The sequence below is a fragment of the Batrachochytrium dendrobatidis genome, assembly GCF_000203795.2.
Source record: "Batrachochytrium dendrobatidis JAM81 unplaced genomic scaffold BATDEscaffold_6, whole genome shotgun sequence".
Classification (NCBI taxonomy): domain Eukaryota; kingdom Fungi; phylum Chytridiomycota; class Chytridiomycetes; order Rhizophydiales; genus Batrachochytrium; species Batrachochytrium dendrobatidis.
The window spans coordinates 821,435-837,639 of NW_006281104.1; the positions used below are offsets into that span (position 1 = coordinate 821,435).

The following is a 16,205-nucleotide window of genomic DNA, read 5'->3' on the forward strand; positions in this document are numbered from 1 at the left end:
GGGCAGTTGTATAAGCACATATATCCATCAAAAATTGCACACCAACACCCTGTGTCAAAAATAGTAGACTCGTAGCAGTCTTTTATCTACTTGCGCATTTGCTTGCCCTTTTTATTCTTCTTGTTTCGTTTTGAATTGGGTCTTCTAGCCGATGCAGTGACAAAATCGAGCATTTCTGTTGGAGTAGATTCAAAAAAATCCATATCTACACCATCAAACTCTGGTGGTGGTGGAAAAACAGCAGGCGACTCTCTCAAGGCAGATTTTGGCGCTGGAGGATGAACAGGAGTTTTGACTTCTGACAGTGCACAAATAGGTTTAAGCTTGAAAAAAGCTAGCAAAAACCAATAAACATTGATGTTAAAACCATTAGTACTATTTTGACTACTTTTTGTTCGAGTGTTGATACACTACAATTGTACACGATTCCAAATACAGTATGCTCGTAAAAATATAACCTACTTTTCACACGCAGTTTCTGGCCCCAGCTGACAGACTTGCGATCAGGTGATTTGTGTTGAGATGCATCCAAAGCATCACTGATTAATTCATTGTCATCACAATCAACAGATTCAGCAATGGCAAACGACTCGACATCCTCAGCCACGCTATCCTCAAACACCTCATTTGACTCTTTAGCAGCATCATTTTCGCAATCTGGAGCAGCATCGGAATCAGATTTTTCAGTGGCATTTAATCTAGCCACACTTTTGCTTTTACGCTTACGCTTTTTTGATGATGTGCTACTTACAGTCTCAGTACTATCCATTTCTTGAACTGGCATCGTTTTAGATACATCATCCTTGTCATCAGTCGTGACGACCGTATCGCAATCAGTATTAGTAGATTCACGTTCAACTTCATCGACATTCCACAATGCAATGTCAGCACACGCTTCAACAGCCTCATCCATAACCACCATAGTAACCTTTTGCTTCTTGGATTTGGAATTCATATTTTTGCCACTTTCATCATTTTTGCGCGCAGTAGGAATTGGAGCTGCCTTCATACCGATTGAAAAAGTTGGATCGGTGTATTCTACACCAATTAGCTTGGCCAGTGTTTTGTTGAAAGCGTGGAGTTCCTTTTTGTTGTTTTTAAGAATATTGTCTGATTTGGCCAAAAGACCAAGTCGCTCAAGCAACTGTTTGGGTGAAATGCATGATTGAACCATCATAGCTGTTGAAGATGTCATGTCATCTGCTGACTTGTCTTCATCAGCATTGGTGTCTAACAATAAAACACATTTTATATATTGAGCAAGCAAAACATACAGTCTTGGCTATTGCACATTCATAGCACCAAGTCAAAATTACCTTTAAAGAGCCAGAGAGAGAAAATATCATCAATAACATGTTTAAAGTAAACTTGATTATATGATCGCTCCAACACACCAAAGCACGGTGCAATCAGACGTTCAAATGCATCAAGTGGAAGCTGCATGTCGTTATCTACTGACTTGATTGCCTTGATAAGCTCTTCAAAGAAAGCTTTGCTCGTATGGTATTGCAAACTATTTGGCACAGAAGCCACATTGATACTGGATTCCACAAAATATCAGATTCAATTAGCCATTTATAATAAAGAAATAAAAGCGGCCATGGTTACCTTAGTGGCCCTTGCTCTAGAATAATCATAACCTTGTCGATAATATCCTTGTCCCATTCATGATCAATAATCAGTCTAAAAGTCCAAAAATGGAACTGTCGGCATAGGAAATAAAACTTGTCAAGCCTATCAAAAAAATCGGTATTATTCATCAAGAACCAAAAGGCTGAACCGATCAATATATTTGACAACATACCGAAGTCGGTCAATATTATACCACTCCTTGATCAGAATTTTCCAGAAACAACAAATGTATCGGAGCCCTTCGCTGATAGGTAGTTTTGTAGCAGCCTGTGCTAAATCCTGCGCAAGAGATTGCTGAACAAGTGGCTTATCAGACATCCAGAAACCTAGTTTGTATATACCGATTTAAATTGAGAAATACAAGAGTTTGAGAATCAGCCAACAGGGTATAAACGGCGAAATAAAAAACGTGATAAACGGTAGTGAAATGTACAATCAGGATCGATAATGGCTGATGTTTTAGCGATTGAAATGAGAAAACCAAGACAAGTGAACCAAATAACAGATTACATTCAAAAAAGAATACTGTTGAATAAACCATCTTTCAAAAACAGACCAAGCATCTCAGTCATTACAATGGATTGCATAAATCGAAACACGCAAAGAACGCTCATTGTTACAATGACAGTTTAAACCGATTTCCAGCAAGACTGAAGGTATATGGCAGTATTGCATGGTTATAAGTAGTGAAAACCATGCCAGTGAAATCACCTACAGCAGTAAAGTCCTTTCCATAGTTTGAGCATATCCAAATCAGACAATGATGAAGCATTTGCAATCAAGTATTCTTGCAGAGATTTGACAGCTTTATCACGAATGCGTTTGTCAGAGTGTGCAAGAAGTTTTCCAAATCCAGACGAGCCACTTGATTTAACGGAATTAGATGAAGAACTAGTCATGATGGAGGGCATTTGTAGTAGCAGTCTCGAGATTGTCGAATATTTGAAACCAGTTGCTGGATTGCTTTAGTTGAATTGACGAAAAATTGAAAATTTCTTTTCAATGTGTGAAAATGCCCTCAGGAGAATATTGATAAATTGAATCAAATTGCAGTGAATGTTTACTCTGAATGGGTGACAGAAGCAAAGGAGTATATGAAGGATCTGCTGTTGGAGTATGTTTTAAAACATGAATAATTTTATTTGAATCTGCATGCACGTATGATTGCCAACTCCTGTGTTTGTATAGGGCGATACCAGCAGTTTCTCTCGAACCTGGGATAAAGCTGCCTATGAGAAAAGAGCCGTACTGCGTATGGCTGGGCAGCTCCCAACTCAAAAACAGCAAAAGGCTCAAGACCAATCTGCTCAGTGTATGTGACAGTTCTAAACTCAGACCGTATTTTTAAACCCTATTCAATCCTTGATGTTTGACATTCAATATTCAGATCTCATACATATAAATGACGCATAATACTAAATCAATTGGATATCTAAAACAAATGACTGGTTTGTAACCTAGCTGATGAACTAGGGTCTGCTGGACCACAACTTATATCGGCAAGAAACGCTGATTTAGGCTTTACAAGTGCAGTAGGAAAGACGACCATTGTTCAAACATCTGATGGATCGCAGCCTGGATTTCATTGTGATGTATGCGACCGAACATACAAGGATAACATGGGATTTTTGGACCACATCAACAGTATCCAACGCAAGTATCGACTTTTTAACCCTTTGCTTTTGTCAATGTTTGATAAATACTGACATTGATTCTAATTACTACACGTTGATTATTCAACTCGTGTATATAGATTTACAAGCCAAAGGTCATATCATGCGAACAGAGCGATCCACAGTAGAACAAGTCAAGGCACGACTTCTTTTTCATAAATTAGCCAAGGAAAATACTACTACTAGAGGTACCATTGATGAGTGCATTTATATAGATCCTTGAATGACTGGGTTGAGCAGATACTGATGACTTGAATCTGCATTTTTTAGATTTTAAAGCCGAAAGATTAAAACGACAGCAGAAAGAGGAGCATGATCGCATAGAAAAAAGGGAAAACAAAAAAAGGTTAAAAGAGGACAACAAAAAGGCTAAACTCGCAGAAGAGAATGCCAATGTAGATGGTGATATGGCTGCTATGATGGGATTTGGTGGATTTGGCAGTACAAAGCCCGGTGGTAAAAAATAACAAGTGTAGTTTCATTCATATTCCAAACGATGCCATTCGTCAAGTACCGATTTGTGTGTATGAATGATGCAGTGATCAGCCTGAATCTCACTATTGTTTAAACGCCTGTCAATTGCAAGAATATTGGCGCAAAAACTATTGACATGAACTGGTTCGAATAGATTTGGTCAACAGCTTTGCATTTTTACAGCCATATTCACGTAAAGTGAAACGCTAAATGTTGTCAAAGTATATAATAAACAGTCTACTGGATAGCATTGTTTTCAATTGCTTAGTTGATTGGTGTCATGGCAATCAGCATAAAAACAGTTGATGCAATCTTGAACTAGAACGCGAGCGTATGAGTTGGAGCAGCAGTTCAAGAATGTCAAACCAATTGAACTCAATATCGAATGATCGTAGTGAATAGTTGTACAAAGTAAAGAGTTTCAGTCCCAAACTATAATTTATATTATACAATAACAGTCAGTTTCTAACAGGAAATGCAAATTCAACTGTTGAACAATTCCAAGCAAAATAGTGAAAATCGTTGCAAAATGAATACAGAAAAGTATTCCATTTTACGCAAACACGACAGTAATATTACAGAATCAAGATAGCACCAACTCATATAGCCATCAAGGTATTCCTTACCACTACTGTCTAATACAACTACTTTGAACCATGCCTTGCATTTTTAAGATTGAGTTGATGGGTATTCAGTTACTGCTTACTTACAACCTGTTTCATTTGCTTGACAAGACGCTTGTTGACATTAGGTTGCTCTTTGCAAATACAACAGAACCGGAATATATTCATTATGAGTCCATCACCTAGATCTGTATCTCCTTATAGAGGTAGAGACAGGTCAGCCAACCGAGAGTCGTATCGCAATCCATCGCCGCCTTCTCGTTCTTCACAACCCCCAAAAGGGTTCATGAACCCAGAGCGAGAGCGGATGTTGTCTTCACAATCAAGAGATGATGGTGGAAAAAGATATACCAACAACCGAAACAATAATGATGGCAACAGTCATCAATACCATAGAGATTCCGACCGATCTAGAGATCGTCGTGATTCTCATCCAAACCATCACCATTCCCCTCAGAATAATGATGGATATCGAGATAATGGCCGCAAAGACTATAATAGACCCAATCAGAGTCAACAGAGTGCTGAATACTTTGAATTGTAAGTGTATTTAAATCATTGAGATGTGATTGATATATCCATCAGAAACTATTCTGGCTTGATTGTTGGCATTGATTTATTAAACATGGCATTGATTTGTGAATGTGTATAGGCGGAAAAGGCAAAGAGAGGCTAGTGATGTGACAGTATGGGCCAGATCCCCCGATGTTGTTCCGCTACGTGATGCTTCACCCGTCCACAGACTCAAATCACGGAAGCGATCAAAGCACGATACTGAAACTGACAGTGCGTCTGAATCTGATACTAGTGATGATCATAGGAATAAAAGACGAGGCCAAAAAAAGCGAGAAAGGTCCAGCCGATCACACAAATCAAAGAAATCAAAAAGCAAAAAGTCTAGAAGCAAGTCCAGCCATCGTAAAGAAAGTAAAAAAAGTAGATCTGCACGGGATTCTGATGATAGTAGTATTAGGAGCAACAGTCAGTCTGATTCTGAAAGCAATGAGTCCAGGACTAGTCCAGCTCGGTCGGATTCTGACAAGCGACAACGTGATGCTAAAGGATCTGACAATGGTGTAGCCAAGCCATCTACTAAAACAAAAGTTTCCAAAGCTGATGGTAGTGATTCTGAAATAGACGAACATGACAGGTCTACTATCCAAGACTATTGGCGTGAAAAAGAAGGTAAATATTTAAAGTTGATGGATTTATCTGGTATCTTGATTTTGAATGTGCGTTATCATTAAATGATTTATATGATCTAGTGCAACACACGGACGATGCACCAGTGGGTCCCATGCCCTTATCTGTTACCGATAAGCATCTAACTGAGCACGACTACGGCGGTGCTTTGCTTGCTGGAGAAGGTTCTGCCATGGCAGCTTTCTTGCAATCAGGAAAGCGTATTCCTCGTCGTGGTGAAATTGGCCTCACTTCAGAAGAAATTGTAAACTACGAGGATGCTGGATTTGTCATGTCCGGCTCAAGACATCAGCGAATGAATGCAGTTCGTATCCGAAAGGAAAATCAGGTTATTAGCGCAGAAGAAAAAAAAGGTATGGCTTGATTGGCTTGGTGAGTATTGAGATGAATTCTAACCAAGATTATACTGTTATGTTTAAGCTTTGCTCATGTTCTCCCAAGAAGCAAATATGAAGAAAGAGGCAGAGATTATTGGCACATTCAAAGAACTGGTAACTACTATTTACTTGTCATGAACACGACCTCAAGTACGTAAACTAACTGTTGATAATCCTGTTCTATTATTCAGGTTGCCAACAAACTACGAGGAAAAAATGCTGATGAAGCTTAACGTATTCAAAAGACTGATCAATAAACAGCCATTGCCTGCATTACTTGATATACACCGAGATTTACTCAACACCCAATACAGATAATTAAAATTTCAAGCTCAGATTTACTTTGTGTTATTCCAAATCAACTTAGACACGGGAAGGGAACAACATCTAAAACAAAGTAGTACCAATCAACATGCAAGAAAAATTAGTCAGGAATGATAGCCATCAAGTATAAAAGCCATTAGACAAACTCACCACACGGATAGCAGATCCAAAGCTCTCGGGGGGCAGATTGGAGGCAAACTTTGCACGGACAACACCAGAGTTACCATGGCTCCTTGTAATGCGACCCCAAATAGTGCGCATCTTGTTGCCATCAATAGCACGCTTGGCACGGTAAACATATGCAACACGTTTGCCAAGGTAGAAATCAGTGTCCTTTGTGGCCTGGACACCTTCGATTTGAAGGAGAGAAGTATGCTCCTTGGTGTTGCGCTGAGAGCGACGGAAACCGAGAACACGGCCCTTGGCGTAGAGTCTAACAAAATATACAAATCAATGTAAATATAGTTGAATTGGGAAATATTGAGTGTAGTATGAATGGATCAAGACAATCGCAACACTCTTGTTCAATCAAAAGCCAGAGCAGTCATGACTATGGCTGCTACATCCACAACATGATCCAGCTTCGAATTCTGCTGATTCTTATGAACCTAATGAGCAAATATCTAGCTGGATCATCTCGAGTATTTCAGCAGACTAGATTTGAATAGTCATCATTTGATGTTCAAGTTGAGTAGACTGCTGTTGATACTCGAAAATGCAATTGTACTGGTGGACTAATTTCAGGCAATCCAAGACTGCATAAACCATTCCAGTAAGTTGATGCATGCATAAAGAGGATGCATGCATAGTCCCATGGATGGATGCATGCATAGTTTTATAGATGGATGCATGCATAGACCTATAGATGGATGGTTTGCATAGTTTGAACTAGTCAATCCACATCCAACCTGCTAGTAGATTTTGAATCAAGTGTCATATTGGTAAATGACTTTCAAGATGGTTGCTTTGCAGCGAGTGCTCTAACAAATGTCAATGACAGTATGACAGTATAGTATATACAAGTATTAGTAATAGGAGCAATGCTAGCAGCAATAGGTCACCTTTCAGTCATTTGTTAAATCAAGATGAGTGGTGTGCAAGTAAGGAAAACTTTGACAATTTTTAAACTTACAGTCGTGTTCACGTAAAATGAAACATTGAATTGTTCAACAGTTGAATTTGCATTTCCTGTTAGAAACTGACTGTTATTGTATAATATAAATTATAGTTTGGGACTGAAACTCTTTACTTTGTACAACTATTCACTACGATCATTCGATATTGAGTTCAATTGGTTTGACATTCTTGAACCGCTGTTCCAACTCATACGCTCGCGTTCTAGTTCAAGATTGCATCAACTGTTTTTATACTGATTGCCATGACACCAATCAACTAAGCAATTGAAAACAATGCTATCCAGTAGACTGTTTATTATATACTTTGACACATTTAGCGTTTCACTTTACGTGAATATGGCTGTAGATTGACTCGATACTCTAAAAACCCATTTTATTGTTACAATTGTATCTTCACCATCCATTCGACCCCTTGATGGCCTCTGCTGCATTTCTTCCACTTTCTGTCTTGGCCTGATTTCTTCCTTTACTACCTGCCACATTCTTTTTAACCCTGAGTGACTGTGCTACTTTTTTTCGGATTTCCTCGGAACTCATTCGCGATCGTGTTGCATCAGATCCTGCTATCGATGCCGTGTCCAGGTCTTTCTGTAGCCTTGGTTTAATGTCCCGATGAGGTCGATGCTGTTTGTTGTTTATTGCTTCAATCGGTGCCATTGTGTCTTCCTTGTGCTCTTCAATTGAAACTGGTGCTATTTCTAGTGGTTGTATAGGCTGAATACTCACTTGAACTGGTAATTCTGGCTTAGATTTTAAAGAATCAGTAAAATCCTCATTCAAATTAATTGATTCCTATATACATATACATGGCAGTTAAAATCGGCTGTGTTTTTAAATTCTCAAAAAAAGACTTACCACTGACAAATCCTTGACCAAACTCGGCTGTTTTTCCTCTATTCTATGAACTGCAATAGTGTTGCCAAGCTTATCTGTCAAAACTTCGCCAAGTCCATGATCAGGAATTGCTGCATCAAGGCTAGGATATTGATATTCATCAATCAAATCATCGTCCATCTTGTCATCTTGATCAGAATCAGACTCAGACTCATCTTCTGGGGCAACATTATCCGCATCATCCCTATCTTCCAACACTTCTTGCATCTGAAGTTCTTCCAATTCGTCTTGATGCTTTTTGGTAAACCCAGATGCAGCCACTTGAATATCTAATGAAAACTCACGCTGTAAATCCCGCTTAAATTTGGGATATAGTTGACTCTCGTAACAGAACCTGCGTCGAAAAAAAACACGAATACACTCTACATCCCTGTTAAAGTACATTTCGGCATTGCGGTGGGATGTAGAAACCATTTGAGGAAAATCAATCAACACGGGCTCATCATCACTTCGAATCAGCAAATTAAACTCGTTGAAATCGCCATGGATGAGACCTGAGCAAGCCAATCGAACGATTAGATTCATCAGCTTCGAATACAACTTTCCTGGATCTTCCAGATCGCGAATCTGACTTAAAGGATGGGCATCAATAAGACCCATGACGACACAGTGGCGGTTTTGATCAATAGGCTCTGGAACCGGAAAGTCATTTTCATATAAAACTTTCATAAAGGCATATTCCTTCATTGCTGCAAGACGAGACATGTACAGCCAAGAACTGGTTTGGCGATGGCGAAGGTAGTCACGATTGGATTTGATGGTGCGAAATGATGTACGACCTAGACGCTGAATTTTTAAAACTCGCTGTTCTCCCTCTTCATTGGCAACAATATAAATGTCTAATGGATAGCAGTATTATGATTACTACATGATGCCATAGTGGAGATGAAACTACAGTATAGTCAAGCAACCGTACCTGATTCCTTGCCAACACCAATTTGATTGCCAACAGAATAAACTGTTCCTCGCTTTGACATTGTCTTGAGAGCAAGATAATCGTATCCACCATATGTCAATCGGTATCCATCATCTAGAGTAAAATATACATTTACAATGAAATATCAGCATTAGAAAAACAAATGATATATCAGATTGTATATATCGAGTTAAAATAGCATTACATTTCATGTTTTGAACTTTGGAAATCAGATTATTTTTAGCGAGTGTTGAAATGACTTTTTGGATACCAGCTTGTCTCAGTTGAGCAATGTTTGCAATCAGTGATGTAGGAACAACTTCATGATTTCGAGTTCCCATTTCTGTCTATTTTAATTAGCAGTTATTTCAAGTGGTTTAGTTTGAATTGATATCTCGAGTAAAATATATCAATTCGAGTTTGGGGATGGTTTTCAGGCGTGCAGTGTTTGATGGGATTTGGTAGCAGAAACAAATAGACTTACTGCAGTGAGTACTCGGAAATCATCCGATGACATGTATCTCAGTAGCTTTGCATCCAGTTTCATGATGAATATATAATGGAGATTGCAAAATAAAATTATTGAAAGTTTAGGCAATTATTCTGACAAAAAAAGTGAAATCTATATCACGTGATAAGTCAATGCAAGAATAGTGAGCCATATATACGGAATGCTATATATTCACGTAAAATAAAGACCAATAAACCAGTCTTGTGGAATGATTGATCAGTTTACTGGACAGCAGAGTTTTGCTGCAAGCAGCTGGACCCAATATCTGAATTGGAACGAGTGAATCTGGTGATTTACAATGTATGGTTATGCCAAGGACAATTTCAGCTCAACCATAGTTTGTATCATATGATGGGCTTTGTTTATCAGTGTCTATTCAAGTCAATTTCTAACAAGCGTAACGAATATCCGGCCATTGTTTATCTCAAAGCAATCGCTGCAAGATAAATACAAATGTTTCATTTTACATGAATACATCTGCAATAATCTACAAGCCTCGACACTAAAACGAAAATCTCGTACAAGTACAAATGAGTGTACCAATAATTTGAAACAATGGGTTGCAGATAGCTGTGACATGGATGAGATGGTAATAATGACAAGTATACAAAGCATCACGAGTCGGTTCTACATTGTAGCGGACGGTAATGAAGTTGATCAACATGTGTCAGAATTGATAACGGTTATTTAAGCCGTAAACACGATTCATTCGGTCAATAAAAGACAGAATACTGGATTTCTATTGGTCAAGCATAGCCTCACTACAGAAAAAACTCCCTATACAGAGTCACGGGACTTGAGAATAAAAATTTGCTGAAAGCAAAAATACGCGAAGTTGCTGTATTTAGTAGAGCGCTGTGAATCGGCAATGAGAGGAGCAGCCAGCTGTCGCTAACTCGCGCCATTTCAATTTTGGATTCTTACTGCCTTTGCCAAATGCCTAAAAACTATGGGCCATCCATACCAATGACTCCATTGCTTGTTCTCAAAAACAATAGGATTGATCTTGCTAAAGTACCGCCAAAGGTTCATCGCAACTTGTTCGAGTTTATCACTCTTACATGGCTGGATCCACTATTTCGTCTAGGAGCCTCCAGGAGACTTGAGATTGATGTATGTATGCATAGCCTTTGAACGTCAATAGCTGGCTTTCTGTATCTAGAAATAGACGGCAATCCTCACGCTTATCGCAACTCCAAGTTTTCTCGGATGCATTCGAGAATGATTTCCAGTTTTTATTTCGTATTTTCATGAGTAGATGCTCACACTATGATTTGTTTAATAGGACATGCCAACCATAAACGATAATGATACTGGCGTTGCTTCTCTTTCCGTTCTCAAAGAGTTTTGGGAGAAATTTCGACTCCATATCGAAAATCCATCCAAAACTCCAAAGCCCAGTCTAGTCGCTACGCTTGCAAAAACATTTTGGCCGCACGCTGTGGCCATTTTGTTGATGCGGAGTATTAATGTAGTCATTGCTATTCAGCTACCATTACTTATTCCCCAGGTTATTACTCTATTAAATCCCAAAACAGCCAGCGCTGCTATTGCCAATGGAAAAGTACTAGTTCATAGTGTGTATGGTATGGCTGCGTTGATGTTTGGGATGCAGATCGCTGCTGCAATTTTACTTTATACATCTTATGCAAGTATCCTATGAATTTTATATTGAAATGCATCGAGACTGGCAGATTTGTGGATCAAATTTGGCATTGGTTTGCTGACATTATACATCTGGCCTGATTATTCCAGTCGGTAGACTTGAATCTGTTTGTTCGCGTGCGAGCCATCACCGTTGGCGCAGTGTTTGAAAAGTCATTTCGAATGACACCAAAGTCATGGCAGGTACTAACATTCAACCAATGTCGCTGCACTCTTCAATAACTGCTTTCCATCATTGACCTATACTAAATGTCTTATTTGAAAATAGAAATTCAATGCGGGAATGGTCAACACACTCATAAATTCAGATGCATCTCATCTTCAAACTTGTGTAGGCGATATAACTACACTAATCACTTCAATTGCACAAATTCTGTGTGCGCTATATTATTTATCATTTATCCTTAATAAGGCAGTCTGGGTTACTGTGGCAGGAATCCTATTTTTGTGGTGCTGCCAATTAGCTGCCATTCCGTTTGTTCAGCGTCAGTTTAGACTATATTTCCAGGCCGACGATGGTAGAACGCGCATTCTTTCCGAATTCCTTTTTGGTAGGCACGCATTGTTGAACAGTAAATCTTGTAATCGTGCATACCACTATAGATGTCAAGACCTTGGCTTTAATCCGTTTGATTTTAGGGCGAAAAATGATCAAAATTCAAGCAACCGAGGAATATTACACTGAAGCAATCAAGAAACAGCGAAGGAAGCAGTTGAATACATTGTCAGTGTTCAATGCTCTTGGGTTGTATGGCTTTTCAATCAATGCGCTTCAGCAAAACATCGTGGCTCCAATCACTATAATGGTGTTTATTGCTGTATACAACGATCTGACTGCCTCGAACATATTCACAGTGCTTGGCCTGTTTGCGGCTCTAAAAACTCCTATTGGATCAATCGCTGTTGCGATCACGTAAGTGACACTTTTACTTTTTATACAAAGTTAGGAATCTGTGAACCATTATTTCAAATTTACGATTGATCATGATTTTTTTGACTTGTCATTTCACAGATCTCTCATGCAATCAATCGTATCATATAAGCGTATGCTGGCATTCCTTACTGCAGACGAGATAAATCCGTCTGAGCGAATCACACATGTAGTTGATGACAATTCTCCAACTAAAAATAGTATTGTGCTTGAAAATGCGACATTTATGTGGGATGAGCCTAAACAGCATCACATATACAATGCAACATCTGCAAGTTCCCATAAATTTAACACGCCAAAATTCATAGATATATTCCCACTCTCAACTAATCCGTCCATTACAAAAAAAAGTCCGTTTTTTTTGGATTCCCTTTCACTTGTCATTCCCAAAGGAAAGCTTGTAGCTGTTGTAGGCACAATTGGTGGAGGCAGATCATCATTTTTCTCTGCACTAATCGGTAGCATGCGAAAAACTAGCGGTAGTGCAACAATCCACGGTAAAATTGCTTACTGTTCACAAGATCCATGGTTGATGCGAGGAACGATTGAAGAAAATATTTTGTTTCGCAAAGAAGAGTCCAAACCCAATCTTGCCACTGCCATTTCTGCCTCTTTTTTGAGTCGAGACTTGGAGACCATGCCACACGGATTAGGTACACTTGTTGGCGAAATGGGAGTCAATCTTTCTGCTGGCCAGCGTGCCAGAGTTGGATTGGCTCGTGCCGTCGCTCACGACGCCGATGTGTATTTGTTTGACGAACTTTGCAGTGGTTTGGACACACACATGAGCAAGCAAATTTTTGAAGAAACAATATGTGGTTTGTTGAAGGGCAAAACGATCGTAATGGCTCCACACAAACTCTACATGCTTCCAAAATTCGATATGATTGTTGTTTTGGACGGTGGGCGAATTGTTGAGACAGGAACGTTCAAAAACTTGATGATGAACCCGGATGGGTATCTCCCGGATATCATGAAAACCCACCGAGTTAACCCAGATTCGGAAAATTTTGACGAGGAAAATGCCAGCAACGTTGATTCTTTCACCACCAATACTGTTGTGATGGAATCCATAACTGATTACGAAGTCGAGCTTCAAGAGCCAGAGGATCGACGAGTTGGACCTGTTAAACGTCGCACTGTTTGGTCATACTTTTCAGCTGCTGGTAACTCGTTTTTGGTGATCTTAATTTCAACGCAAGTATTATTTATTGCCACAGCAGTGTTTACGAGACTGCTGCTAGTTTTTTGGACGGATCAAGCCTGGAATGTTACTTTTGATGTCTATATGAAGATGTATGCCGTGCTTAGTGTTGTTTCTGTTATTCTCACAAGTAAGTGGTATTATATTATCAAGAATTGCTATTTATGATGGCAACATCTGATCTTGGCTTTTAAAAACTAACTTGCGTATTTGTTGTAATCTCAGTTTCCACGTTATGTGCGTTGTTTCGTGGAGGATTTGTTATATCATCTGTGTCGCACGACCATGCTCTTGAAGGTGTGATGCGAGCTCCTATACATTACTACGACGACCAACCTCTTGGTCGTGTCATGAACAGACTGTCAAACGATGTTCATGTATTTGATTTGGAAATGATACCTATATTTATTGCGGTTATGGTGTATGCTTCGTCGGCTGTTTCAGCCTTTATCATGCTCCTGTATACCTCACCCTATATGCTAAGTATGTTTATTTTGTCAAATAATCCTTGTCAAATTACCAAAACTTTGATGCACCTGTAAAACAATCAACTCTTGATTTACCAGGATATGAAACTAATTTGCCAGCATGTATACAATATTTTTAGTCGAGTTTGTCTTTGTTTTTGCCGCTGCATTTTTAATATTCCAGTACTATCGCCAAACCAACCGTGAAGTAAAACGAATTGGATCAATTCTACGATCGCGCCTTGTATCGCATGTTCTAGAGGCCATTAATGGTATTCCCACCGTGCATGCATACGGTGTGCTACTTCCTGTTCTTGGAGTACAGAGATTTAGAACGGACAAAGGAAACTCTGCCATGTTTCTTTTTGCAAGCTCACAGTACTGGCTTGGTCTGCGCTTATCCTTGGTCACAGCGACAATTATCTTTGTTGTTGTTTTGTTATCTGCGGCAGGAGCAGTTTCTTCCACTGTTGTTGGTTTGGGAATTGTTGCGGCATTGCGGTTGGCAGATTTATCAAACGGCCTTTTGCTCATACTTGGAAACTTTGAAGCCATTTTTAATTCTGTCGAAAGATTAAACTTTTATGCGGAAGAGCTGCCATCTGAAGCACCTCCGACGCTTCCTACTGATCCAAAAGACAAGCTGTGGCTACATGCTGGTGCGATTCAAATCAAAAACCTTGATGTGTGCTACGATAACCAGCCGCTCCACCCAGTGATAAAAAACCTGTCATTGTCCATCTTGCCAGGTGAAAAGATTGGGATAGTAGGACACACAGGATCAGGAAAGTCTACTCTTATTTCAGCACTATTTCGACTTGTTGAGCCATCCAGGGGTACGATTACGATTGATGGTTATGATATATCTAAATTGGGCCTCAAGACACTCCGATCGAACATTCAAGTCATACCGCGAATGCCTGTGCTACAAACCGAGTCACTTCGATTTAATCTTGATCCAAATAGCCAATACACGGACGATCAAATCTGGTCGGCACTGAACACTGTTGGATTAAAAGAGTATGTATCCACTCTAAGTGATAAACTCGATGCCAGTGTCACGGACAACTTTAATATTCTTTCAGTTGGACATCGACAGCTTGTATGTCTTTGCAAGGCAATTCTAGCACAACCCAAGATTCTAGTAATGGAAGAAACATCGGCAGCAGTGCAGGCGGACGTGGAAGAATGCATTCAGCAAACAGTCACTGAAAAGCTTAGTGAATCTACAGTGATTCAAGTATCGCACCGACTTAATAACATTGCAAGAGTCGATCGTGTAGTTGTTTTGGAAAACGGGAGAGTGATTGAGGCCGACTCTCCATGGCTGCTGATTGAAAAAAGGGAGTCTGCATTTAGCAGGTTGGTTGCAGCAACAGGCACATTGAATGCTGCTACAATCACTAACTTGGCAAAAGCGCATTACTACAGAAACTCATAGTGAACCTCATACTTTACGGCTGGTAACAAAAGGAATGAAATGAATAAAATAAAATGAAAGAATATTAGTAACCATCATCAATGTGTATCATGTGGTTGGGCGGTATTTGGATAATATTCGAGACCTTTTAAACAATAACATGCAGCATTCTCAAACGATCATCTTATTCTAGACAAGATTACATTGTTAAATCCTTCTGAAATTAGTCTATTTGGAATGGTTTCGTGCATCGAGTCATTTCAGACACCAAAAAAGAACTTGAAGTTTCAATACAAAAAGTAATCAATTTCCAATAACGAATCTTCAAGTGTTTTCCAAGAATGTTATTTTACGTGAATACGCCTGTAAATCTCTTCATTTTAGTCGTGAAATCAAACCGTGATTCGCATACTTTCAAGGATTTCAAAGTTGTCTAAAAATACTACAAATCTTGATGGTATATAGACTGCATTGCTATTTCTGCTATTGAAATATACTGACATTCATGTAGCTTCTTCGAATCAGATCGCCTGATGGTCAGGCCCGTTTAACCCTGAAACCTACTACTGACTTACATACATTCTGGTTGCAGGTACATTAAATGATTAGGCATTTACTGACTAGTAAAGCATACATGCATAGTGTACTATAATGTCATGAATAGCAACTGATAACTTTGTAAATGCCTATGGTTGCGTTGCCTGAATCAACCCTGTACATCCTGTGAAATCTTGCGTGATATCCTTACTATGAAC

The 16,205-nt window shown here is 39.2% G+C and overlaps 6 protein-coding genes across 6 annotated transcripts; 3 read left to right on the plus strand and 3 right to left on the minus strand.

Annotated features, from left to right (window-relative positions):
- Window positions 1-86: 86 nt before the first annotated feature.
- BATDEDRAFT_25039 (uncharacterized protein) lies at window positions 87-2,543 on the minus strand (the record flags this gene model as incomplete). The annotated part of the gene is made up of 6 exons (XM_006678931.1): window positions 87-334; window positions 463-1,230; window positions 1,317-1,540; window positions 1,609-1,683; window positions 1,805-1,958; window positions 2,348-2,543. 6 exons carry the CDS (start codon window positions 2,541-2,543, stop codon window positions 87-89), a joined length of 1,665 nt encoding a protein of 554 aa, XP_006678994.1.
- A 158-nt stretch (window positions 2,544-2,701) lies between these two features.
- On the plus strand, window positions 2,702-3,772 carry BATDEDRAFT_88943 (U4/U6-U5 snRNP complex subunit SNU23; the record flags this gene model as incomplete). Its single annotated transcript, XM_006679143.1, has 5 exons — window positions 2,702-2,746; window positions 2,821-2,944; window positions 3,094-3,276; window positions 3,386-3,493; window positions 3,576-3,772. 5 exons carry the CDS (start codon window positions 2,702-2,704, stop codon window positions 3,770-3,772), a joined length of 657 nt encoding a protein of 218 aa, XP_006679206.1.
- A 799-nt stretch (window positions 3,773-4,571) lies between these two features.
- BATDEDRAFT_25041 (uncharacterized protein) lies at window positions 4,572-6,215 on the plus strand (the record flags this gene model as incomplete). Its single annotated transcript, XM_006678932.1, has 5 exons — window positions 4,572-4,942; window positions 5,055-5,587; window positions 5,668-5,958; window positions 6,026-6,096; window positions 6,174-6,215. 5 exons carry the CDS (start codon window positions 4,572-4,574, stop codon window positions 6,213-6,215), a joined length of 1,308 nt encoding a protein of 435 aa, XP_006678995.1.
- A 130-nt stretch (window positions 6,216-6,345) lies between these two features.
- BATDEDRAFT_25042 (uncharacterized protein) lies at window positions 6,346-7,243 on the minus strand (the record flags this gene model as incomplete). The annotated part of the gene is made up of 3 exons (XM_006678933.1): window positions 6,346-6,369; window positions 6,457-6,739; window positions 7,215-7,243. The coding sequence occupies 3 exons, from the start codon at window positions 7,241-7,243 to the stop codon at window positions 6,346-6,348; spliced, it is 336 nt and encodes a 111-aa protein (XP_006678996.1).
- Window positions 7,244-8,440: 1,197 nt separating this feature from the next.
- BATDEDRAFT_30056 (protein kinase RIO2) lies at window positions 8,441-9,799 on the minus strand (the record flags this gene model as incomplete). Its single annotated transcript, XM_006679013.1, has 5 exons — window positions 8,441-8,464; window positions 8,505-9,175; window positions 9,253-9,366; window positions 9,458-9,599; window positions 9,737-9,799. The coding sequence occupies 5 exons, from the start codon at window positions 9,797-9,799 to the stop codon at window positions 8,441-8,443; spliced, it is 1,014 nt and encodes a 337-aa protein (XP_006679076.1).
- Window positions 9,800-10,699: 900 nt separating this feature from the next.
- Window positions 10,700-15,471, plus strand: BATDEDRAFT_88614 (uncharacterized protein; the record flags this gene model as incomplete). The annotated part of the gene is made up of 8 exons (XM_006679144.1): window positions 10,700-10,876; window positions 11,049-11,273; window positions 11,519-11,611; window positions 11,697-11,979; window positions 12,068-12,341; window positions 12,441-13,693; window positions 13,789-14,046; window positions 14,171-15,471. 8 exons carry the CDS (start codon window positions 10,700-10,702, stop codon window positions 15,469-15,471), a joined length of 3,864 nt encoding a protein of 1,287 aa, XP_006679207.1.
- Window positions 15,472-16,205: the final 734 nt, after the last annotated feature.